The sequence below is a fragment of the Falco cherrug genome, chromosome 11 (genome assembly GCF_023634085.1).
Source record: "Falco cherrug isolate bFalChe1 chromosome 11, bFalChe1.pri, whole genome shotgun sequence".
Lineage (NCBI taxonomy): Eukaryota > Metazoa > Chordata > Aves > Falconiformes > Falconidae > Falco > Falco cherrug.
The window spans coordinates 11774892-11801628 of record NC_073707.1 but is presented as its reverse complement, the minus strand read 5'-3'; the positions used below and the strand labels follow the sequence as shown (position 1 = coordinate 11801628).

Sequence of the window (26737 nt, the reverse complement as noted above, 5' to 3'; positions counted from 1 at the left end):
CATAACATCTAGGGACATGGAGTATCACACATGCATCATGTCATGGATAATGATCACTCTTTTCTATGCAAGATTTTTTTTTTTTTCATACTGCAATTGTATGCAGCTGATATTATGATATAATACACCTTCCAGCCTTCAGAGGACAGATGCCGTTTCAGGCAAGTGATGACCAGGATTATTACAGAGTATGGCTTCAGGGAGTCCATGCCCCTACACATGCACATCATTAGTGATTTTATCTTTCCAAGAGATGTGCATCTAGTTGCTGCTTATTCTAGCCCAACAAATATTGTTTAGAATGATTCCCCAGGTTACTAGGCTTTTTATTTAACTTGCACGCAAACATCCAAAAAGAAAGATTCCTTTATAGCAAATTCTTTTAAACTGTATTTATGTTTCTGAACATTCATCTAGTGTCAAATACTGATACAGACACTGTTCAGCATTAAACTGTCACCATAATTGAAAAGAATCTTTGCAAATTATTACATTTACATTATATATACGGGAAACCGAGGCACAAGATTACTTTCTAAAGTATCACCCACAAATCAGTAGCAGAGCTGGAAACATAAGAACAGCCTAAACCTCCAACCATTAGTCAATTGCTACTTTCCACAGTATTAGTACAATTAACAAAATACTGTTACAAATAGAGAGATTCTAATGAAAATACGTTATTCAACAGAATATTTAAAGAGTGCAAAGGAATTATTCTGAGGTAGGAAAGACACTAAATGGAAATGGCACTTTTTTGGGAGCACATACTGATCTACCACTATTCAACATGTTTTTTCAATGTGTTTAACTGAATATCTTCACTACAGTATTACTGCTGTCTGACATTGCCTAAATTAACCTGGGTGAAGCGACTTCTTTGTGTAACTTGTTTGCACTATCCTTCAAAAAAATGTGAAAGGTCATGTTACAGAGTAAGTAATAATATTTAAAAGAAATGCACAAACCTCTGTCATGTTCTTTTAAGTCCACCGGATGCTCCCTTTTAGTGACTGTGCTGACAATCCTGATGTCGGGTAACAAAACAACACCTCTTTCACTTTCAAACTGTGCAGCTGGTCTAGCAAAGTGGTCCATCCCACTTATTGTAATCTTGGGCTCATTGGCCTGAAACACCATTACATACGCATCTATATCTGGGATACTAATGCAGACATCTTCACCAAAACATCTGAAAAATATATTATTCATTAACTGCATGTAACACATTACACATCAGAGGTGCATGACACTTGCACTGCCCAAAGCCCACCTGATGGGTCTCGTCTTTTGTATTGTCTATTCCATACTGTGACGCTGCCACACGTAAGGACATGCATCTGCAGCACTATGTACGTAGGCCAGCAGTGACAGTATTAGCTGTGTTCCTGCCACCCCCTCCCACATTCACAACTACTGAAATTATGTAGGGACGGCTTAGCAAACAGATTTGTGACAAGCTCAGTCTTTAGGAAGGTCACTATGAGATTAATATTTGGATGTTTAATTGACATTTAACAAAGTGGTGAATGGTTAAAAAAACTAAAATTAATTAAATGGTAACAACTGGCTTTTGTAAACCTGACATTAAATTCTCAAAATGGTACTTAACAAATATAATATAGTTATGTTATGTGGGAACAACAGGGTTTAAATACCCATTTCAATTGGAGCCATCACAAAGTCATTCTGGCACCCCTCCCAGTATTTACTGGGGACAAAAGGGGCCTATATTAGCATTTTCATCTGAATCATCACTGTGCTTTGGAAATTAATTTCCTGACAAACTCTACCTTACCTCATCTTGGCACAAGGCTTGGGTCAGCCCGGGAGTGTGCAGACTGGACTGCTTCCAGTGAAACTACATCGGAAGCTGCTCTCCCGACACAGCGTGTGAGCCCACAGCACTAGCCTAAGCCTAGTACTGAGTAAGAACGGTAGGTGCAGTAGACGAATGTTTGTAGAACTGATGCTATTTTCACCCTAAAGATCTGCTTTCGCTGCACTGTGTAACATACCCTAGGGGAGCTCAGGAGTGGCAGACGGCTCTTTGACTATGCAGAACTGTAAACATTATTCTGCAGGTTCTCTATCGTTGCATGAAAATGGAAGGACCCGGATTTCTGTTTAACACCCAACACCAGTACTGCAGTGGTGGCAGCCATATAAGGATACAGTCAAAGACTATTTCAAGCATAGCTACAAATACTGTTCTTGCAGATATGGCATCTGTTAGATGTAACAGGCCTACTATAAAAAGTCATGGCTTTAGCTATCCCAGAAGAAACTAAAACTTTTTAAAATTAACAGTAAAATAAGAATGCAATAAATCCAAGTGCTGTTCAGTCCAGACTGTATACTTCAAACTAGAAACAGAAAGCAAGTAAATTACATTAGCAAGAAAAGTTTCTTAAAAGGACAACATCAAAAGAAAACCACAATGTAAATCAGCATAAAAGTAAATTAAATTCATCCTTTATGCTCAATTATATAACAGTATGATTTAGTGGTATAATTTAGCCAAAATTCTTCTTTTTACATGCCCAAAGAAAAAAATATTCATTAAAGATATTCCTAATCTAATCAGTTCAGCTGAAGTATAACTTACTGGACTTTAGATGAGACTGTGAGACGTCGTACACCTGCAGTAGGAAACTGTCTAGAGTTGATGTATGAGACCTTTCGGAGAGCTTGATTTATATTCTCAATGTCATCTCCTTCCATGACAAGGACTGACTGGGAAGGGTTGAAGTGATACTAGAGGAAATGCATATAGTTAGTATTTCAGGTAGCAGGTACGGAGTAAAAAATAAGATATTTTTAAGGAATGTTGCACAGACCTAAATTTAAATTCTAATCATTTAAGAAAAAAAAAAAATTCTTAGCAGTTTCTTTTTGCTAAACCCACATGATGTTTTCTAAAACATATACTTGTATCAGTCACCTATTTCATATTCTGAATAACTACTGTTATAATTAATTTTATAGTAAACTAATTCCGATTTGCCTAGCCTTACCAACTTTGCTGATACTATTTCTGCAGCTGTGGACTTAACAAACCTTAACTTAGTCATCATTACTGTTACTATGTAATTTTTTTAGGTTAAACACATCCTCCATATAAAAATACTGGCTTAAACCAGACTTTCTGGTTGTTTTTTACCCTGGGCTGTCTTTCTGAGATATATTTCAACATGAATGAACAAAACAATTACAACATTTGCCTCCTATGTCTTCATTAACATCAGACACAATAAAGGGGATTCGCCTTGCTCTGCCTCATGATCAATAAGGGTGTCATGATTTAAGATGGAGCTGCTACTTGTACAAAGCCAGCTGCCCATTTGAGCCAACAAACCTTTCAAAGTCAATGGCTATTCTTGTAGCCCTGATCCTTCTCTAGTCCATTGCATTGAACACGTAAGTCTTGCTGACCATGGAACTTTGCTACTATATTCACATAACAAATGATTGATTTTATCTTCATCATAATTCATCCTGTTTCCATTTTTTTGTCAGTTATTTTGTTCAGCAAACCATCTGCATTGCAGAGAAAACCAGATTAACCCCCTTGATTTTGTACTTACTGTTGTCAGCACAAACCACAAAGAAACGCACCCTTCTCTCACATGCAATCCCTTCCCAAAGTTGGACACTGATTATACAAACGTGTTCTATTATATACAGACAATGGTTGTCTATACTTTTTTTATAATGAGAAGGGTTAAAAAGCAAAAGAGCAAACAGGCTGTGAAGAACAAAATGAAGCACAGGGTCCTCTGTTGAACAGAACACGGAGGACTGGGTTTGAAGCTTGTGCAGGAAGGTCATAACACACCAAAAGGTATTTTTTAACAGAGAAAGAGGAGGACTAACGTGAGTCATAGCCTGCATACACTTCTTTTTCCTTTCTGTAAGCTAGCAGTAGTAGAGGATAAAATTAGCAAACAGAGACTCTAGTTGGCCAGTTAATAGCTCAGCTGCCAGAACAGCTGGAATGCTGCCAAAGGGACTGGAGAAAGCCTTAGTCTGAGCCATTTTTGTCTTTCTCATTAAAAAAAGAGCTAAAAATAGTGACGATTTAGACAGTGTTTCTGAGAGCTGTTACAGATATCTGAAAATTAGGCTGAAGACAAAAAAAAGTCCAACACTACTGTGACAGACGCTATTACAGCTGCATTGCTCTTTTAGGTGACTAAAGGATGAAGCTTCATGAGTCCAAAGCACCCAGCAGAAACACCTTCCAACATCAGTTTGCCAACACTGAATCTGTGAAGTGCCGTGTAAATAGCCACACAGAACCTATTCATCTGTGCAGCTGTCACGCATGCTTGTCTGAGATCAGGTATGTTTATTTTTGACACCTGAAACCTTTTCTCCTTGTTAATCTCCTGTTCAAAGTCAGGTGCCAACTGTTCCGCTTTCACCTGAGCTTCTTTCTGTCAGCCCCAGTAGGGAACTCTACCACAACCTCTCTCCTACTGCTCCTTTCATTTTTGCCTCCTGCTGTTGCACTGACTGTTGAGCTTGCTGAGGAAGTAAAAATGAAAACAGCAACTTTAAAAAAACTTTACGCCTCATCTGTATTTCGGAAAACGAAAATGTTCTGAAGTTTGGTGAAAGAAAGAAAAGGCAGAAAACATTCCCTCATCTTAATTTTCCCCACTGAATTGCCAGTACAGTAAGGAAGACAATCACCCACACTGGAGCAGCAGCGGGTGGTATAATGGATTTTTCCAAGGCTGTGAAACAAGACTTCTTCAATATTGTCAAGTTTCAGAGTGTGACAATAGGGGTGGAATTACTGTGCTTTTAAGTACCATGGACCAAGTGTACACTGCTCTAATTCATGTAAAATCCCAGCAAAGAACTTACTGGTAGACATACACTTGCGTTCCAGAAAACCCTGCCTGCTCTTTGTATGCATAGTATTTTAAAAATAGCTTTTACTCTTGTGTGTGTCATTTTGCTGGGAGAAGCAACAATGTGAAATTCTTAACGATATCCTTGGCAGAATGAAGAAAAAACATTTCTTTGGGGTGTTTTGCTCATAGGTAAAAGCTAGAGCTAGCAAAATTCCTCCTTGCCTTTGCACTTCTAATTTTCATTTTTACCCTTGTTTCCAGAAAACATATTGGTTATACTACACCACTGCAACTTATCACCTAGCCAGACATTTGAGTGTATTTCAGGTCAGTTTTCTATCTTTACAATGAGAAGATTTAGCTAATAAAATGTAGTACATGGCATTTCCACTGCATACTCCAGGTAAGTGTTGCAGCACCATCCTCCACCACGCTGAAAACCTACACGCTAAAGAAGCACCTGTGCAGTTTCACAGGGTGCATAGTCTGCAGCCAAAGTATCTCCCAGCCTGAATTTGAAGCTCAGCTCCTCTGGAAGATGGTATTGCAATTTCTGTGCTGGGAAACAGCTTAACAGTTGTGCTTACGCATTAGGCAGACAAACACCAGTTATCTAGTAACAGTATCAGTAAAGGGAAACTGACAACAGATCTCATGTAAGCATCATAGAATTTATAGTCATGATCCTACACATGTATCCAAAAGAACAGAATTTGTCTTAATGAATGCAAAGCAGTCTGGTCACTATGCCAATTGAAACTGGATTTCCCTCTGTCTGCTGTTCTTCAGTCTTAGAAAAAGTGTTACAATATCAGTAAAGATAGTCATATGCATAAAGAAGATGGATAATGATTTATATGCAAATGTAAAATTTAATTTCTTTAATTTAGTGGGGTTTCTTATTGTCCAATTTTCACATCCCATAATGTTTTCCTCTTGGAATAAACTTTGAATTTTTCAATAGTATTGCACTGGAACTTTTGGCATTACCTCTAGATGAAAGATACTGCACTTATGCTTTCCATTGCTTTAAAGCTACTTGAGATCAAAATTCAGTAATTCTTTGGAATCATCTCTATTTCTGTAAAACTGCCAAAATAAGCATGAGAACACAACCTGGCAATTCTTAAGGATTCTGAAATACCAGCAGTGCTTTACTTTCTGAGCATCTAGTTTTGCAATAATGGAAACATTTTTCTTTGCAGTGTCACAGCCTTTCTACTGTTCTGCTTTTCCTTTGCATGACTTTATGGGAAATTACATTGCTTCTGGGAGTACATTTGTACTGTGTGTACTCTACCTTGGGCTCTCCACTTCATAAATCAGCTCTAAATTTTTATCAAAGATGATGTCAGTTCATCGCTCACCTTTATTCCTTGGCCAAGACTCTCGAGAGAATTAATATCCAGACCTTCCTTGCAGGCCTGCAAACAGGAAATCACTTTCTGACTCTCAATTTTGCCTGGCCGGATAGTAAGACTGGCCAGGCTGCCATGGAAATACTGTGCAAATCTGGGCTTGGTGACTTCACCTCCTGCAGGAAAGAGAATAGAAAATGATTATTGATACCAATACAAAACCCACACATCTAATAACTCACTTGATGTTTTAACACATTTAAAAGTATTTATATCCATTTTAGCCAAGTCTAGTTGAGATACCATTTATTGTGATAAATAGAATCGCTTTGTGGGTTGCTGGGTGGCACCAGTAGCAGCCTGTCTTTAAGATTCTTGTCAGTGTTTTACCAGCATTGTATTCAGGTGTTTATAAAGCTGTGATAACATACTGTGAATGAAACATTGGTTCCGAAACCTTTGCCCAAGGAAGCACAGCATTTTTAAAAATGAGTTGATGAGATTATTGAAGTGCTCAAACACAAATTTAAAAAAAAAGTTTAAAGTCCAATGTCTATTTATACAGAAATGATTTGCAAGCTTTACCATTACAAGATTGCTTACACAGCTTTTGTCTTTCTCCTCCAAAAAACCTCATACCACATGAAGCTCTTAGATGTGCTAAGAAACATGGCTCTGCGTAAGCGAAGTGCCACGCTCCCTGCAAAGGGCTGGCTCTAAGGATATGGTGTAAATTCACAGCAGTGAATGCAGACCCAGGCACAGCACTATGCTAAAGGGCTTTTAGCACTTCCCTTTTAGCCCAAAGCAGCTCATTTGGTGTGACATCAGGTCATTAGGCCCTCTAGCTACGCTCTATTCAGTTTCACTCCAGGCAGCTTCAAAGGAAGACTGATCTTTAGGAGCTGTCAATAAAATGTGATTACATACTGCTTGCACCAGTGATCATAGCATCTAAATTACTCCTGAGATATTTAGTGATTTACTCATCCTCCTCTAGGAGGATTTTTAGAGCTTGTCTTTCCTGCAAGTGTTAGCTATATCAGTGCATGTGAATTACTGCCTACCTTGAGCCTGAGAGAATTTAGGAGAGCCAGGCAACAGTGAGGCCAAGCAGACTAATTGGATTAGCAGTTGATAAGCTGTTGTAATTGGTAGATGACTCATCTCTACTGTGTTTGCAGCCTTAGTGTCAAAGAACCTATTTCTGCCAGACAGGCTAGCTCAAGCTTGAACTTTAACTTGAAGATGTGTGTGAGAACTGGGGTTAGGATAGGGATGAAGTGGTAAATTTTCTTTAGGCTGCTGTTGCTACCTAAAAGCCTGAAAAACATCACTTCTAGTCTGTGCAGTATGAGCACTATGAAGAAGACTCAAGTTATTTTTTATAGTGAAGAAAATAACACTGGTGTACTGAGAGAAAAGCCTGTCTAAGCAGGCTGTTTCTTCATAGTAGACAGGTTTTGTTCTTTTTTGTTAAGATGGCAGCACAAACTGCCTCTCTTTTCACCCCAAAGAGAGATTATTCTTTTCCACTCTTTCATTCTTTTGTCCATTCTACAGTAAATTTCCTCTGGGTAGAATTATTGTGAGGCTTCATAGAGAATTTCACATATGCAACTGCTAAGGTGCAGGATTAGTTTATGTTGTAATTTTGGCCTTTCTGATACTTACCAAGACAATTAATTGGTAAATAAATAGTGCATTACGGAGAGATTGACTTTTCAGAAAAAAAATGATGTTATATTTATCTGTTTACATTGTCTTTGAAAGTGCTTGTTGCTACTAATACAGCAGCAATATATCTGGACAGAAAAAGGTAAGCCAAATTAATAAAATGTAAACCATACCTGTCCCAAAATAAAGGAGACAAAGAGAGAAAACCAGATAAGAACTTACAGAAGAATAATAGAAATAAATTGTGCTGTGATGCTTCAAATTCTTATAGCCCTAACAGAATTCTGAAGACACCAAGTTCCAAGGCTCAAACACCAACACGAATCCTGGAGCTTTGAAACTTAGAAACCTACAGTAAATCTGCCAGTAGATCTTGAGCTCTAAGGAGATGCAAAATAAGCAGCAGCCTCCGATAAGCTAATGTATTTAAATGGGAAACTAGGTCATTAAAATGTATAAAGGACTAGACAAGAAGCTAGAATAAACCGAGCACTGTGGCTATGCCTGACAAACAAGCATGGTAAACTCACTGAAGCAAGCTACAAAGCAACATGACTAGTGCTTATATCTATGAACAGGAATTTCAGGTTTGGATTTTTTTGTTGTTGGTGTTGGTTGTTCTTTCACTTTGGACTAGTTCTTCTCTGGTGTCATTGACAAAGCACTCACAGTTACTTTGCTAGGTCATTTACAATGACACAGTAATTGCGCGTAAACCGTACTGAATATACAGACTATTCACTGTACCCAAGCCCCACTTCAAAAAAATGCTGGTGTACAAGAAGTTGCCACCACCGTAGAGATGGATGATTCTTGTTTAAAGTCATCTGTCTCGTAAGTCATCTACCCAACTACTAACAAAAGCACGGAAGAGAATATGACTGTTTCCAGGAATAAGCTTTTACAACTGCAAATACAGGCACTATAAAAGCAGTAATGAAGAACAGGCTTATCTACTTGTTCACAGGACTAAGGTTGGGTTTTCTGCAGATGTATAGATCAATTCGGACTGTAAATGAGGTGATGTAATCTTTGTTCTGGAGAAGCTATCAACTGCTATGTAAAAAAAGCAAGTATTTCTACAAAACGTGAGTGAAAAATAGCTGGGGCTAGCTAGTCTCGTATTATGTCAGTAGAGAGAATCTGCAAAGCTATGCCCATGGTTACGGCAGGGTGATCCGGGTTTGGGCCAACTGCACTAGAACAACTGATAGCAGAGTCTGAAGGGGCATTGAGGGATGATACAGTCTGTCCCCTACCCCCAAGGCAAGAACCGCCGTACTTCATCCATTCTTGAGAACTGCCTGAGCTGTCCTAAACTCTTCTGAAGACAGAAGCTCCCCAAGGAATACACTCTAATGACCGCTGATCCTCAGAGTTGGAAGTTTATTTCTAACGGTGAATATGAGCTGTCAAAATATGGCTATGTCTTCCCTTTTCCTTCGCCAGGCTGAACAAGGCCTTTTCTTTACATCTTTTAACTAACACTGCAGACTATAATAATTCCTGTTGCTTTTCCTGGAACTCCTGCTATTATCTGAAGCACTCACCATAACCTAGAGTTACTCTCAATATTATAAGTGTTTTACATAGGACATGCTTGGTAATCCAGGGCAGTGAGAATACTAGCTTTTTCCACGTGGAAAAACATGAGAACTTAAAGAGAGAATACTAGCTCGCCCTTCATTAGAAAAAGGACTGCTAAATAAGCCTTCCATAAGCACCTTTTACCAGAGTTAAAGACAAAATTATATACCTGCCAATTTTATCCTCAAAGGTGAGCAGAAGTCATTATATCTGACTCTTATCACAGCTTGCGTTTGCAGCATGTTGACATTTTGATATTCTTATACCTCAGCATTTCGGAATCTTCTCAGCTCAGTGGGGTATGTTAGCTTGCTGGTGTGTTTCAATTGCCAGTAATTATTAGATTGCAAATGGAAAAAATCCAATGCAATAAAATTGGGAAGCGAAAACCAAAACTTTCACTAAAATGGAAGGAATCGCCTAAAGCCAATCTGCTACAATCCTGTATTCTAACTTTCGATAAAAAGGATTACTGGGAATAAATCCTCAAAAATGTAAGAAGAAAATATTGTCAGAATAAATTGAGAATCCTCAGCAATTGGCTGTTTTACTCCTGCCTGCATCAATATTTTGTTCATGCTTCGTTCTACTATATTAGTATGTTTGAATGCTGTCTCTCCTTTTGCTTCTGCAATCTAATATTCTTAAAGTATTTGACCTCAGCTTCTCAGTGGGTGCAAATATAGCCAAGGATGGCTAATCTCCAAGTCCTCGTCACTCTAAAATTCTTAGCTCCCAAAATGAGATGAGTATAAATATATGTAATCCAGAAATGGTATTTCTGGATCATGTTAAGGCACAGTGTGCAATTACAACTAATGCTGATAGTAACTTTTTTTTACAGAATATTATCCAAATTCTTCTAAATACAGATCTTTTCAAATAGAGATCCTTTGACCCCGAGCATGATACATACCATGCCTGTGAGCGCCACACGCAGCTATAGGCAGCTCAGAGCCACTGGCTTCACTGGGCAGGAGGAATGCTTAGCTCCACTGTCTGAATGTGACTCACCACCGAAATTACCACAGGCTAGGAAACAACTGAGGAAAATGCGTAAGTACTCCCAACAGCTCTTTCTCCTTTAAAACAATTTGAACTTAACTTTTGGTTCTGCCAAACCGAGCCTAAGCAACAATATTGTTAAGATAAAGAAGAAGACCTAAATCAATTACATAAGCCTCTGGATCAACAATTCAGAGAACAAAGTGGAGCTTCACCGGTGATGATCTTGAGGTAATCCAAGTGTCATAAAATTTCTTCTACTTTCCAATGTCATGGTGCAGGGAGAAAGTGTTCTGTAACACAGCATCGGCCAGTTTCTATCCAGAGGTCAGGCCACCCAGCTAACCTAGATTGCTTCCGCAAGTTTCATGAGATTTTTTGCTGTCAGGGTCTTTTTGCCCTTTCTTACAAGTGCGATACAGCTCAACTCCACAATGTTGTAGCATCAAGACCAAAGAGAACATGAAAACTTACTTCTCAGCTGTGTTACGTGTTGTGTAACTCAGCTCTACCTTTACTGATTACTGTGGATTAATACACTGTGAGTGCCAACTCTTGGGAGATAGTCAGTTAGTTAAGACTTCGCTGAATGATGTGACCATCAAAAGAAAACAGAACCTTCCCTACTGTCAGGGAATTAGGTTGAGTCTGTAACACAAAAAAGATGGAAACAACACTAGAGAACAACGTTACTTACTTTCATTACAGACCCTTGCATGGCAAATTTTTGAAGTTACTGTTTTCTTTCCCTTCCTTAAATGTAAATGTTGTGGTCACCATCACAGTTGTGAGGCAACACAGGCCACAATGTTATTCACACCTTGATGATAAAATTGTGTGTTGCCTTTTCCGCTCAACCCAGCATGCGCATCCACACTCAAAGTCTGGCAGATACAGGAGGATGGATGTTGCTTTTTTGGCGTTAATCCTATCCTCATAACGGGAAGATGGTGTCAACAGACTGCGGGAGGCATCCAGAGGAACTGTTGGTATACATAATTATTCACTATAATGCTGTTCACTTCTTAGTCATTTTCAAAGTACTATGCACCACAGTTTTCACCTGCTAAAATAATAACGATTTTCTAGACTGGGATTCTTCTATGCCAGTTCTGACTTCTTCTGCCTGGAACTCTATCAATGCAGAGCAAGTGGGGCAGCCTGGGCACTAGGGGAGGTGGGGTCCCTCCCACCAGAACTTTACCCACGGTCACCTTGATAAAGTCTGAGTTACTTTCTTTTTTCTGCTAAGCACAAATGCTAGCGCAGATGAACAAGTGCAGCGCACGCACTGACACCGAAACGTACAGAGGAAGGGTCTGGGTCTGGCCTGCTGGGCTTCCCACCAGGTAAAACTATTTTAGCAGATACTTGGGTTCTGAGATAGGGGATCTGAGATTTAGCAGACACAGTTCTGAGAAAGAGGCAGCTGAGATATAAAATAGGCACAGGGCTTTGAACAGGCTGCAAAAATAAAGCGCATGCTGCTAGTGGAATAATCTAGATAACTAGAATTATCAGGGTCTCCTAATGTCCAATGATCTGAGTTGCAGCTGAGGGGTAGGGCTAGGCAGGGGCACCTCCTAGCCAGGGTCAGGGTGTTCCCTCGCCTAAGCAGGAAGCCTCTGACTGCTGAGAGTCACCTTCCTCCTGCACTCTTCGCAGCTGGTGACCACACCAAGCCCAGCACCACAGCACCCTGGAGCAGGGAGCACAAGTCAGTGGAGGGCCCACACACGAGGAGACAGTACGCTGCACCCCACAGCAGCCCTCGCCTTGGAGGGAGCGATCAAGCTGCCAAAGAAAGCAAGACCTTACTATACCAGTGTTTGGCATATTCCTAAATAGTCACACGCACAGTTACCGCTGGTGCCTGAAATCTCAAACACAACAGGTCAAATGTAGAATTAACCTACTGAATTTTAGATGAGCATGTGGCAGATGCCTGTCCTATTTGTGGGCAGATCAGTCAGGGTGACTCCCCTGTACACATGGACAACAAATGCTTCTAGTACACACATCACCTCCTGTAAACAGCTAGAATCTCTCAGATGAATGGTAATTTAGGGGGGTTAAGGACTGTCATCTAGCAAACACCACCTGATCCCAGCCATGAGGAGGTTCTGTTAGATATAGTGTTGTAGGGTCCAGAGGAAACTGAAGATTCTCAGGCTTCAGAATTCATAGGGTTAAGGCGTATCCATTAATGAAGCAGAGCCTATTTCCACGACACCATTTTGAGTTTGGTTTTGGTTCATGGCTTTTTTTTTTTTTTTTTTTAATTTCATGTTGGGTTGATATAAAATATGGCAGAATTTGATTACCACTGAATTTTACATTTGTATTGTTTTGAATTCAGAGATGTAAAGTGCTGCTTACCAATCTTCAGAGAACAATCATGCCTTTTTGTCAAAACAAGTGACTTTATTGAGTTCACAGATCTTCTTTTAGACCTTTTGCTGTACCCTAATAACGAGCCAGTAATTATCAGGGCAGTCTAAGCAGAACGAGCTTTTCACTGAAAATGATTAATCAAGAGAATTTCCAACTGAGATGTGATTCTTTTGAGACATTATAGACTCTGGTTATACTGAGCCAGATAATTAAGGAGTGATCGATTATTCAGGGTCCCAACATAAAGATTGAAGTGAATCTGGAAGCAGCTGCAAGACATTCCGGCTCTGAAGTCCTCAGGTCCAAGCCCCTAAGTTTATCTGATCTTTTTATTATGGCAGTTTAGGGAGCTAAGTTTAATACCCTGACAAGCAGATTGGCTGTTAAACAGCCTAACATACATTTCAGGAGTAGTCCCAATTAGTGGCTCCAGCTTTTATACTCCCAGACCTTCTCAGCACAAAAAAAATGTAGTATTTTTTTTTCAGACAAAAATTACTCAGAAAATCACTCATCAAACATGGCACTATGTAAGTTTGCCCCTGCTCTTGGTCGATACCATAACCTGGTGACCTCAGACAGACAACTTTAGGCTTTAAAGCATTATTTTAAATAAGACAAATACACAGAACAGTAAGGGCTACGTATACTAATCTATCTCTGTGCAATAGATCCATAGATCAAAAGCATGATATAACTTACACTACATAATTTTTCTCAAAATAAGAAAAACGCTCTATATAATCTCTCACAATTAAACCCATACATTTTTGTTATTACTAGGGGAACTGTGGGAAATTATGACAATCACAGAAAAATGTTACAATCTTCTATATCTTAGAGTAAATTGCAGTCCAAGTGATGTTAATGTTGCCCAAAAAAACTATATTCCTATTCTCCAAATAACATTTGTGCTGGTGCATAGTCCCCAGTGCAGGAATTCAATTAAAGAAGGGACATGTACCTATGCTGAATTAGTGACGGATCTGAATGCAAATGCAGCTCTCCAAGAAAACGCCCTCCCTCCTAAACTAACCTTCCATGAAAATCCCAGGAAAGATCTGTGAAGTGCATTGAAATCTGCTCCATCTTGTTTTTGATAAGAAGGGCAAGAGACAGAGAACACTGCTGCACTAAGAGAAGCATTAGTATAGAGATATTCAGCATCACAACATATTGAAATCTACCCAGGTAGTCTTGCATTTATTTGTTTGGTTCTGTCACTCCACTGAGGCCTCAGGGTGGTGCAAGCTACGTCAGCCACCAAGGCACGATCCACTGATGTTAGAACGTACAGCAGGGGTTAATCTTTAGCTGTTGAATATCTTTATTTCTGGGGGAAGTCCAAGCTTGAGTGATACAGCCTGGCACTACTACCACTGCCCACAGTGTATTTGTCTCTCAGTGATCTGATCCCTCTCCAACTTTTAACTCTTACTGTTCTTCTTGCCTTGACTACTAAGTTGGTTCTCTGACTGTAATTTGTGATTGATATGCCACCAGAGTGCTGACATGTAAGGTCAATAAGGTTATTTCACAGAGGTACTCTACAAAAAAAAATTGGTCCCCAGCCTAGGTTAAGGAAAGAGGAAAATGACAGAATACAAAAGAAAAATAGAAATCAGAAATTCCTTAGAAAACAGGAACTACAATAGCCTTCTGCTATATTCATGACAAAGAAGTTTGCCTCTTGACAGGCTTCTCCTGAAGACCTTCCTCTGTACAATGAGGCCAGCGTAATTACACTGTGAAGCTCCAGCACTCCAGAATGGGTGGCATCATTAGAAATAATGACTTACAGTCATGGTAAGATACAATATAACCTTGTGACAAGTCATTAACTTGTGTCACTACTTTCCTGACAGGATTTTAGGAATGATACATAAAGAAGCCATTTTAGGAGGGAAAGAGTATGAACTAAAGACCTTATCTTTTCAGACAAACTTGGAGGAAATCTGTTTGCAGTCTGTGGTACAAACAATGATTAGGCTACCAAATTTTGTAGCTCCCCTCACCACGGAATATTCAGCAATAAAGGGATGAGAGTGGGAACCTATAAACCTTGGTTTAATGGAAGAGATTTCTCACTCTGTAAAAGGGTCTATTTGCTATGTCCTCGGATAAACTGAATCAAAAATAATGAACTCAGAGGAGTGCTTACGAAGGTAAGCTCCCAGAAAGTGCAGCTCCAGGATAAGGTAACCTTAATTTGTTTGTATTGCTTAGGAGAATGAACAGGACTGCAAAAGCTAAAAGGCAGAATAAGAACAATTTTGTTCTTCATCAGGAAGTTTGATTCTATTCTTGCTGTGATGTATTTTTTTTTAAGTGACCAGAGGAAAAATCACCTACTCTCGATACTGCACTTTACCCTCAGAGAGTAAGGTTAATTCTGCTTCCTTGCTGCGGAACTGTGTTACCTCTTTATTGTCTGGAATGCTCTTGAGAATCTTGAGCGGGAAGGGCAAAGTTAGAGTATTCTTATTGCTAGAGAAGAGATTGAAATGAGAGCCGGAGTTGAGCCTTCAGAAGCTCTCTGCTGTCCCAATGGACCGTGCCTGCTTCTAACACCCATTCAGGGAGGCAGGGGTTAACAGACAGTGCCAGGGTGACACCTCCCACATGTTTTCTTTGGGGTCTCTTTTGTGCTGGGAAGTACACATACAAGCAAGTAATTTGTTTCCTTTAGACACCCTTGAGAAAGAGTAATTTTTTTTGTCAAAACTTCTTTCACCATTAGAGACAGAAGAGCTTTTGACCTAAATAGCCACAACTACATCAAGATCCCACCCTTGACAATCATCTGTGAGACCACTGATGTGAACAAAAAAAAAAACCTTTTAAAGAAGATAAAATTAAGTTATATCCTTAACCCCTCTGTACCTGCAGAGAAAGCTGTCAAACTTTAACCAGGGTACATAGAGGTCTTATTTCAGGAACAGCTGTACCAGTACCCTGAACTGTTCATTCCCACCCTCAGTTCACTAGGAGTCCAGCTCGCCTAGTTCTGCAGTCGGTATCACCTTTTGGCAGGCCTAGCATCACTGAATCATAGCTAAAAAGTGAGTTAGGCTTTGCCATGCCCTAAGCCTGGCACTTTGCTAGAGATAGGCTGCAACAGATTAGGAAGCTCCCCTCTCCAGCTGTCACTGCTCTGGGGTCACATGTAACTGAGTCAACACAAACAGTTTAATCTAAAGACAATTCTTTATCTTCCACCCTCAAATAAACTACCCCCACCCCTCCAAGTATAGCAGTGTTAAGCATGAACTATACAAATTAAAATACATTTAACTATATGCTAACCATTGTGATAGGACACTAAATCAATGAGCTCCCTGAAGAAACAAGCAAGATTTTTAAATTAAAAAAGGAAGATTATAGGAGAGTAACATGCAGAATACATAATTTTAAGGAGAGAAAATAAATATTGATTATGCCAGAACAAAACATAAAAAGGAGGTTTTTTAATACAACTTTCCTCATGCCCGATGTGTCATTAAAGCTGGAAACTCCCCCAGGCTTGGGTTTAGGTAACGGAGTCACATCCTGGGTTGCAGTAAACTTCACCCAGTGCCTGACAGACCCTAGGAACCTTCGCTCCCACCACCCTTAAAGCCTGGCTCTGTGCTTTCAGCCATCTGCACTCTGCTTGTCTCCAGGCTGCCATCTACAAATGGGGACCCTAACTTCTGCCTCCAGCACCTTCTTGCCCCCTAGACAAGACACTGCTCTTAAGGAAAAGGCTATTTTTTCCTCCTTTTAGGGGTCCTAGCACTTCACTCACATTATTTAAAGAAATATTGCATAAAACAAACAAATTAGGCATGCTTTTTACACTGCCAAGGAAAAGGTAAAGATGTAGGAGAGACTTGCCCATCACAACTGGAATGCTGATGTCATTTAAAAAAAAGTAACTGGTTTGATGCAAATGGGACAGCAAGCATATCATAAGCTAAAGTTTAAATTTATTGTGTAAACCTGAGAGATTACACATTTGGTTTGTTTTCATGTTAGATTCAGGAGAACAGCACCAAACTTAAACTGCTTTTATATTTCACTTGAGCAGCTGAAGGTAGAAATAAAAACTAACCTAACTTTTCATAATGGGTGCTATAAAGAAGGCTATAAAAGTCAGGAAAGAGTTACTCTGGAATTGAAATATTAATAACAGAAAATATTAATTTCAAAGAAAAGAATCCTCTTTCTGTGCCCGAGACTCTTTCATGACATACCTCTGAGAAAGACAAGGAGCTGCAAGCATAATATTTGTTACCTAACCTAAGTACCAGTGTAAGTGACGAAAAGACCAGAGCTGCAAGAGTCACTTGTCTCATAACCTGGAGGATTCTCAGATTCCTCGAGAAACAGCAGAACGATTCCCACTTTCCAGATCAGACTGAAAATTGTCATATATGAAAGGGTAAATCCTTTAGAGCAGTAGCAGATTTTCCTATTAAGTGCTAACAGAGTACTTTACAATTATTCTTGTTCTCGATTTTTTGCTTTGCCCTCTAAATACACTCTTCCTGCTCCCCATCAGTTTTTAAGCTGCCCCACAGTCATGATTACTTACTTTCTGCTGAGGAAATCCAAATTGCTGTGGTAAGAAAAAGGAATGTTATTTCTTCTGGTTCATTTAGTTGTCTGAGTTGAGATTGTTTTTCAAATAACTTGACTTTGATAAATGGATACTGTGGACTCAGAACTATAAAATGGTTTAGTAAAGACAGAAAAAAAAGTCTTGTCCTGTCTGAAGGAAGAGGTTAGAATTTGTGTTCCTATTCTGCCAGTGTTTTGATAAAAAGGGGAGGAAATAGTCTAAGCAAACCAGAGCTATAAACTCCTCAAGTTCTCTTAACAAGGACTCTCCTGAATGGCTTACGACACCAAAATCACTGCATATTTTTCACAAAATAAATCATTCATGGTTGTAAAGCAGTTTTCTAATGTTTTGAAAATGAAAGGTTTAGACTATTCTTACTGGCCAAAATGTATTACCCTAAGTAGACCCAGTTAGCAGCTTTACTGAAACTATTTATAGTCCAATTGTTTGTTTGATAAGTCCACTTTTTCTTGAAATATAGGAATTTTGAAAATTAACATTTTGAATGGAATAGATTGGGTTTATATGTTTAATAATTACAGTTCAACAGATTGGAGTGCTGAATCTTATTAACAAAGTGACTTTCCATACCATTCATTTAAAATAGTACGACATGATCAAAACAAAGCTATCAAAAGATAAGCTTTGCCAAAAGCAGTATCTTGAAATCTTATTTCATATAAGCATTAGAAGTTCATCTTATTCCTAACAAGTGATAGTTTATCAGACTCTTTAGCACGGCATCTTAGCTAAACCTTGACATTTTCATGAGATGGAAAATTGCTTTCTTTTTTTGATGAGCTCCAATTCTCACACAATTAAAATAGCTAAAACATAATCTTGTGGCAAATACTGACAGCAGCAGTAGGTAAAATTTCAGTAGTTTAAATCAGATGTTTCACCAAAAAAGAAGCTTACCCTGTATGATATTCATTGAGCCATCAAATTATTCAAGGCAAAGCTAAAACTGTTGACAACTGCAACTTTGTATTTGTTTAGCATCCTAAATACTAAATTTAGTCTGTTGTCTAAATTTATTGAAAACTTATATAATTCTTTCTCTTAACAATTTGAGTTAAAGAGACAAAGATGCAAAGGAAACAAGACTATTCTTATTGTATTCAGCTGCCTTGGAGATAGATGAAATGCACAGATGCAGCGCTGTGGCACAACTGGCATAGCTCTTGCTTACAGAGTGCGTGTTCCATAGATAAAGCTACTACTCCACGGTTCTCAAAACTTGGCATCTGCACGATGATTAACATGAGATTCAGGTGAGGGCTGAGGGGAGTGGATTCCCACCAGTACTGAGACTTTTAGGAGCGTGCATACCCCGCCCCCCCCCCCCCCCAAGGTTGCTATTAGAGAGTGATAAAACACAATGTATGAAAGAAAGAAGGGGCAGAAATAATACAAATAATGCACCAAGATACTTATGTAAACCTACACAGAAGAACCTAAAAATAAACATGAAATAAGGGATTAAAATAAAATTTCTTTAGTATGGCCACTAAGAAATGCTGATTTTTCAGAAGGCAACACTCAAGGATTATTCACAGTCCCTATGGAATTTGCTCATGTCTGGAAAGAACTGATTTTACTCCATTCAAGAACGGCATCTGCATTTGTTAACTCTGGAATTCTGATTTTAAAATATGCACCAAAACTACACAAGAAAAAAAACCCCAACAGATCAAACAAAGAGAAAATTCATGTAAAGCAAATTGGTATCTGTCAACTGTTCATCCCAGTAAACTACTGGCTAAACCAAAGTTCCAGTTTCTAAAGATTTTGATAGGTATTTTTAGCTAAAAAATGAGTAACATTCCCTTAGAATATTAACACCTTAAAGTTAAATTTGTTCTGCTATATATTTAACAGCAGTGAAAAATTCCAATAGAACTGAAGATCATCCTACAGAGACAGAAGCCTACACATGTAAATTATCAGTTAGAGAATAATAGGTCTATAATTTTACAAATACATGGGATTAGTGTCATGCTGGTTAGCTGGCTATCATAATGCTTATCTCAGTGATCAATACTCAAAACTTATCAAATCTTGTTTTTAGAATTAGTGTGGCTTTATTCTGCATGTTGTCATCAAAGTAAAGATTGGATCTTTACCCCAGGGTGCCCATGATCTAACAGCTGTATTGGCTTCCAATACTATTTACACTGAAGAGCTCTGCCATGCATAAGATGTCCAAACTTTGCAGATAATGTGTTGTAATTGAGCAGAGATTAAACTTGCAAGAAGGTAATAACAGCGAAAGTGAGCCAGCATTAAAGATTGGGGAAGAAATATGATCTGGGTCAAAGTATTTTTTCTTAATTATACAGTTGGCTTCACTTCATACTTCGTCTTAAGTGAAAACAAGACTCAATGCATAAATAGAAAATCAACATGGAAGAGTAATGGAGACAACTTTAGAAGAGCAGATGAGCCGAAAAAGAGGACTGCTTCAGGGTTAAGGCAGAGAACAGAAAAAGGAGGAGTGGCAGAAGGACCAGAAAAAAGAAAGAGAACAACAGGATTATAAAGGTTAGAAAACAGGAGAAACTAATATTTAAGCAAATGCCCATACAAGTAGAGCTCTGGGGTTGTGACTTGATTTTATTTTACTCTTGCTTTAACATCTGGTCTATAACACAGTAAACTGATAAAATTAGTGGAATTACTGGTGATATATACCCCCATGTGAAGAATGCAGAATCAGGCCATGAGTTATGAAAGAAATTTGAGGCAGACACTAAAAGGAGATAGCTGGAGTTCTTTAGAACAATATTTTGAGAGTTTGCTTAAAGCTGGAGAACAAGGGAAACCATTAAAAGTGAAGACAAAGGATAAAGAAGGCAATCTTTCATGTTGAATACACAAGCTGTATTAAACACAGTATAATATTCTTTATATATATATATATATATAAAGAATAATATATATCCTTTAGATAGTGGAAATGCAAAGACTGTTGATGTCCCATCCATTTTATCCTTGGAATTGATTCATTATGAGCTCTGGATTTACTTCTGATTTTATACCATAAACCTGTTAGTAACTGATTTACTATGCAATCAGTGACACGAATAAGATTCTTTTTAGTCTGAATTCATAATTCTACAGTCTACTATTGGCTGTCATCTTACCTTGCCAACAAGCACCGACTGTCAGCTGCATGGCTATGTGTGAAGGGTGGATAGGCCAGTCATTGGTCACAAGGTAAGGCTCGTATGTTGTTCCATCCATGTATAATGTAACAACAGGAAACTCAACATTGACAACATAGTAATGCCATTCCTTGTCACAAATCTGAAAGACAGAATGCAAGAGAAAAATTTTAATTAACACTTACTGTCAGGTGACTGATTTTTATAGTCCATATTTTTTTTTTCTGTTTCCAAATTGTTTCCCATTGTTTCCAAATTCCACTCATAGAAAAAAAATAACACGTTTGCAATTCATACATTACTAAAATTAATGAAAATTAACACAATATTGATAAATACTCATACACTTGCAGAATATTTTTGGTAAGTAGAGGCATCTTAAAACACACTCTTTGAAAATGAGATATAGATAAAATAGAAAGATCAGACTATTTTGTGTTTGCTCTGTATTTTCACATTTGTTAATACATATTATTAGTTTCTTAATATCTATATTGACTTTAGAGAATACAAAACTGTATGTCAGACATGCATTCTTGGGATGTATTTGCATAGTTACTGGGGATCCCTATTAGTTTCAAATTAAGGAAATACATAGCACTTCGCCACTACATTGATGAGTTATTAACAATGATTTGATTCAATTGCCATTCTTAACTTTTTGCATTAGCACTCAGAAAGTCCCATGCAATGCATCAGGACCTCCACTGCGCTAGAAGGATCTCTGTTGTGCGCTGTATACACACAGATGGACAAGTAGTCTGTCTACCTGATTTGGGCAGGAAACTCAAATCTTCTCCATGTTACATCTTTGGGCCTTGAGATTTTTCCCAACAGTCAGCAAAATGAGGATCTATATGGTTTCACTCATATATATCTCAGCTTTGAAAAGCAATGGCCACAGTTAGAACGTACGTTCAAGATGACGCTATTAGTGTCAAATCTCATATGAATTTTTGAGCTGCACAAATGGGCATTACTGCAAGATGGCCAAATTCAGTTTTAGTTCAGAAATGTACAGCCAGATGAATCAGTGCCTCTGAAGACAGAAGTATTGCAGTTAAATACCAATGCCTGCCTAAAGCTTTTTTCCTTTGTTTTGTCTTCAGATGTACAAGTTCAAAGGAATAAATCACAGCAAATTGTGGATGGGTGGGCTGTTTTAAAAAATAAAGCAATAGTTACAATCATGCTACTTTCAATTCTGTAGAGATACTTATTTTGATATATTAAGAAATGGAAGTGCTTGAATGCAGATACGCACTTTCATAGAGGCAAGCAGAAAAGTGATGTTTAAACATAACATTTTGTCCTTAGCCGGGTTAAGTGCTATCTGCTGCAATATCTGCCCTTTGAAAGCAAAAGCTAATGTTTTGTTCCAGAAGACATTTCAACAAGCACTTAATCACTTCTGATTCAAACGGATACATTTATTACTGCAGACATCATAGGTCCACAGCAAGAGATAAATGCAGCAAGGGGCTGCTAGAGCCTTCCTTTTGTAAAGGAGTAGACAGCACAAATGTTTTCTGAAGGTTAAATGAACTGAAACCAAAATTGAAAGTAAATAAATTGGAAGACTGAAAACTTTATTGAACGAACAGCAATCACAAATAGTATTATACAGTCTTCCCTTTCAAGGAAAAACAGCCTGCCAAGTTTCCTGACCTGATCATTAGAATGTGGTGCATCACAACCGCTTGTGTCAGACATTTTATATAAAACAAAATGAATGATGTGCCTGAGCTTGAGAGACATTGCACGACAAAAACTATAGGCAGTAATACTTGACACTTTTCAGAGAACTGTTCCAGAGTACTTCTGGTTTGCAGCCCTAAACTGCCTAACTTGGGATGCCCCAAGTGCTATTTAAATGAATACACAACCCTCTTCACATTCAACCAAGAGCACTGTATAGCAAACCCAGACATTTTGGGACATCACACACACAAAGAGCATGACAATGTGCAGCTAGTCTGATTACTCTATTGACCGACCAGTAGGGCAGTTAGATTTCTCAAAGAAATGCTTTCTGGAGACACAAAATTTCACAAAATCACAATCAAAGACCCCAGCAACTGGGCTTCAGAGCTTCCAAGCAAAATGCACGTGTCCAACTGCAGATGTCCACACAAGACAAAGTACTTGCTAACCTTTATTTCTTGTATACATTCTGTAACATAAGATAGCAGAAGCATAGGCAGCTTGGTGAAGTCCTCAAACCATCATTTGCATTATTTCCTTAAATTTCAACACATAAATACATCAAGTTTTATTTTAAAGGGAATTTAGGTACTTAAAGTCTCAGCTTGTTGCTTCCTGAGATTTCAAAAGCACCCAAGCTGGTCAGGTGCTTAATTGTCATGCAATTTCAATACAGCCTAGGTACACAGACACACGTATATTTCACCAAAAGACCTTTCAATTTTTGTATTGGGTCCCAGTGTGAAAACAAATATGCTACAAGGAAGCAATAAAATTAGTTAAAATCTCTGGAATACATCCTCGTCACTCAGCGACAGGTAGTGTTTCATGCCTGGCCATTTCACAGGCAACAAAATAATGAAATGAATAATTGTGATATGTCATTTGTTATGCTGCCATTTCAGACACCTTCTGCACCTTCTTAACATAGAAAGCCATTTTTTTTCCCTGCAAGCATTCCTCAGTGGCAATGGAGTGTAATACAATTGCAGTGAAGCCATGAAAATAAAATTATAAAATATACTAGTTTGGCAAATAAAGAAATTTTACTTACATCAAGTAATGACTTCATTTAAAAAAATCTAATTTATAAAGCTATCCTAATGAGATAAAATTACAGATGAGTAAGCTTGGCTTTCAAACATTGCTGGATGGCTAGGTTCATCTAATCACTCCATCATGTCAGTCTGCCTCTAAAATGTATTAATCAAATCACAGTGAATTAACTGGCTTGAAGCGTTAGCGCTGATTACAGGCCATTACATTGGAATATGCTTTTATGAAATAGATGAAAACAGACTCAATATAAATGTTATGAAGTAAGTTTCCCAAGGCATTAAAGCTCTTCACATCTTCTAAATGAAGAATGTCAGAGATTTTTCTGTTTTATATTGGAATGCTTAGGAACAGACTGAAACCAGAGTACTTTGGTCCAAGAGGCACATGCTGCCTAGAAACAGACTTGTTTCTAGCAATCTAGACATTGTCTGCAAAATGTCTCTTTTTATGGCTTTGTACCTCAGAGCTAGGCATGCACACATAAGAACATGCACTTCACAGTTAACAGCATTTTTAGCCTCACTTAGGTCAGCTGGGGCATACTCATGCAAGATACACAGAGAGAACTTGTACTTTGAGAAGCATGCCAGTGCCTCAGCTCAGTACTGAAGAGCCACGCATATTCACAGCCCTCTAACTAGCTTCCTGAAAGTCCCTTAAGTAAAGTTCAGAAGATCACTCTGACCACACAAACCGCTCTGCATATCCCATCAGTGCTACTCATTGTGTACTTTGAGCCTGTCCCTTTAGAGCTGAGAAAGCAGATATTACTCCCATCTTTCTGGTTTGTGTTACTTTGCTGAGGAAGTGTTCTCAGAATACACTCAAACATCTACCAAAAAAAAAAAAAAAGGCAGTAAGAACAAAGACAAGGCAGCAAGGAAAGCTCTCTACTCACTATGAACAGCTAAGCGCAGGTATGAGACACCAACTCCTTTCTGCCCGAGTGGTCTGAACTGTTACGTTCTACAGGTTAAAGAAAGCACCTTAACCCAGCTCTAAAAACCAGAGCATGCCACCCTATTCACACCTTGATGCCTTTTGTAGTGTCTTAACATGCTCTGAACTTCTTAGCACCCCTCTGACCCCTTACTCAGCATTCATTAGACCACATCTAAAATACCTTGTCTAGGTTTGGACCCCTGAACACAAGAAATACTTTGATAAGCTGGAGTGAATTCGGTGGAGGGCCAAGAAAATGGCCAGCTCTTGCCATGTGAGGTGAGGCTGAGGAAACTGAGCTTATTTAGCCTGGCGTGGGGCAGTGTTAAGGGGGACGGTAACAGCAGCCTGCCAAAGCCTGGGGAGAAGTTCCCACAAGACAGAGATAGGCTTTTCCAAGTGGTACATGTCGTGGCGAAGCGACAATGGACATAATTTGGAACAGGTTCAGACTGGTAATAAAGCAAGCCTTCATTTCACCGCGTAGAGAGTCAAGCAGTAGAGCAGGCAGCCCAGAGAGGCTGTGCGTCCATCCTTGGAGATTTTTCAAGACCTGTCTGGAATAAAGGCCTGAGCAACGTGGCCCAAGCTCATAGCTGCCACTGCTTTGAGGAGGAGGTTGGCCCAGAGACCACCTGAGGTGTCTTCCCAGCTAAATTACAATTCTGATTCCGTAAACACTGTTGTAGTGAAGGTGATAGAAGGGAAACAGCATCACTCTAATGTGGCATTCTTCTTAAAGATGGGAGATGTTAAAATCCTCTTAGCCACAGCAATTACAGTTCAGGTTTGCTATCTTAAAGGTGACTGCTGTTACCACAAGGTTATGAGGTACAGCAGCAACACTGGCACTGTCTTGCTCTGGCCACAGTTTGAAAAAGAAAGACCAACCCCTCCTAAGTTCTTGCAGGGTGCGTAAGATGTCTCCACGCTCTGATGTGTGATGACTTTCTTATATAGTGGAAAGCAGGATACATAGACAACTCCTACCATGACATATCTGCGGGAGGTTATGTGGACATTATTTCTACATGCACAGTCCACCATATTTTGAAAAACTGGATGTCATTTGTAATTGATGCTCACAACATGGATGTTTATGAATCAGATCCTCTTTAAAGGATGACTGATATATAAGGCTTTAACTTTGCACTCCTTCCACATAAGGATTAGGATTAGAAGATGTTATATATTTATACCAGCTTTGTTGTGAAGTAAAAGTCTAGATGGTCTAGAGAATAAAATCTGTGCATTCATTTCAGAACACGGCTATTGGCTACTCCAATGGACTGCACATGATCTAGCATGGAGAAGTTTGTAACTACAAAACATGAATGCAGGTCCTCTGCCAAATGAGCTTCATGCTTTGAAAAAGCTACAAACTTTTCCAAAAGGGAAAAGTTGGAGGCAGACAAACTCTGGCTAAGCAAGGCCTCTATTTAAAATTGCTGTGCCCTACCCCACAGACACTGGCGCTCCCTCTGTTCCACTCTTGCTTACCTGGTGCCAGTTTCACAACACTTCTCTTAATTGCTGAATACTAATGTGAACTGGGAGGCTCACAAGAATAGAATAGAACTGCTTTTATACTTTTTAAAATTCCCTGTTAGAAATAAACCACATCAAATCTTAGATACGTTGTGGAAAAAAATAATCCCAAATAATTGTTTTTCAACAGTCACAATATTTCATTGTAAACATACTTCAGACATAAAAAATAAAATTGAAAAAAAAAAAAAGGTGAAGGTACAAACTAACAATTTCATCTGAAAATGCTAAAATGCTTTCAACCTAACTGGAGTGCTCTTTTCCATCTTTTCTTTTATTGTGATTTGGCTAGTATCAGCAGAGTGGTAAACACTTTGAGTTAGGCTAAGCTTTGTGTTTTTGAAAGAACCTTCCATTTCAAATATTTGCAGCCAGCAATACCCTCTGATACATAGCCCTCCCATCTACCTTTAAGATATTTTTCCCAAGCATCTCTATTACTCTTTCCTCTTGCTATGAGTTTTAGCATTTTATCTTTTAACCTACTGCATTTAATCTATTATAGCACCCTAAATATTAACTGACATCAAAACAAGAAATTCAATACCATCAGAGCTTTTTTAAATTTCTGTTATTCCCCCTCCCCTCCCCTTCTGTTTTGTTTTTGTTAAAATATGTTGCTAACAAACTGGTCAGCTGACTGGGTCACATTTTTTCACTAACTCTAATGTAAATTAGGCTAAATTCCAATCTTATTAACGGATCCAAATTTACATAGTTGCACATGAGAAGAAATGTATCTAGTATCTTCTGAAAAATACATAATCCCAAACCAGGTCAGAAGGCAGCTGTGTTGTGGTGGTGCTCATGCTCAAAGGTCAAATA

General features: G+C 38.7%; 1 protein-coding gene across 1 annotated transcript in view; it reads right to left on the bottom strand.

Moving 5' to 3' along the window:
• CLSTN2 (calsyntenin 2) overlaps positions 1 to 26737 on the bottom strand; it is a 389948-nt gene that overhangs the window by 13733 nt on the left and 349478 nt on the right. Inside the window, exons 9-12 of the mRNA XM_055724029.1 lie at positions 20639 to 20801; positions 6233 to 6399; positions 2609 to 2757; positions 969 to 1192 (exon numbers count right to left, since the gene is read on the bottom strand). Coding sequence (XP_055580004.1) covers positions 969 to 1192; positions 2609 to 2757; positions 6233 to 6399; positions 20639 to 20801 — 703 coding nt within the window. The remainder of the gene's footprint in view (positions 1 to 968; positions 1193 to 2608; positions 2758 to 6232; positions 6400 to 20638; positions 20802 to 26737) is intronic.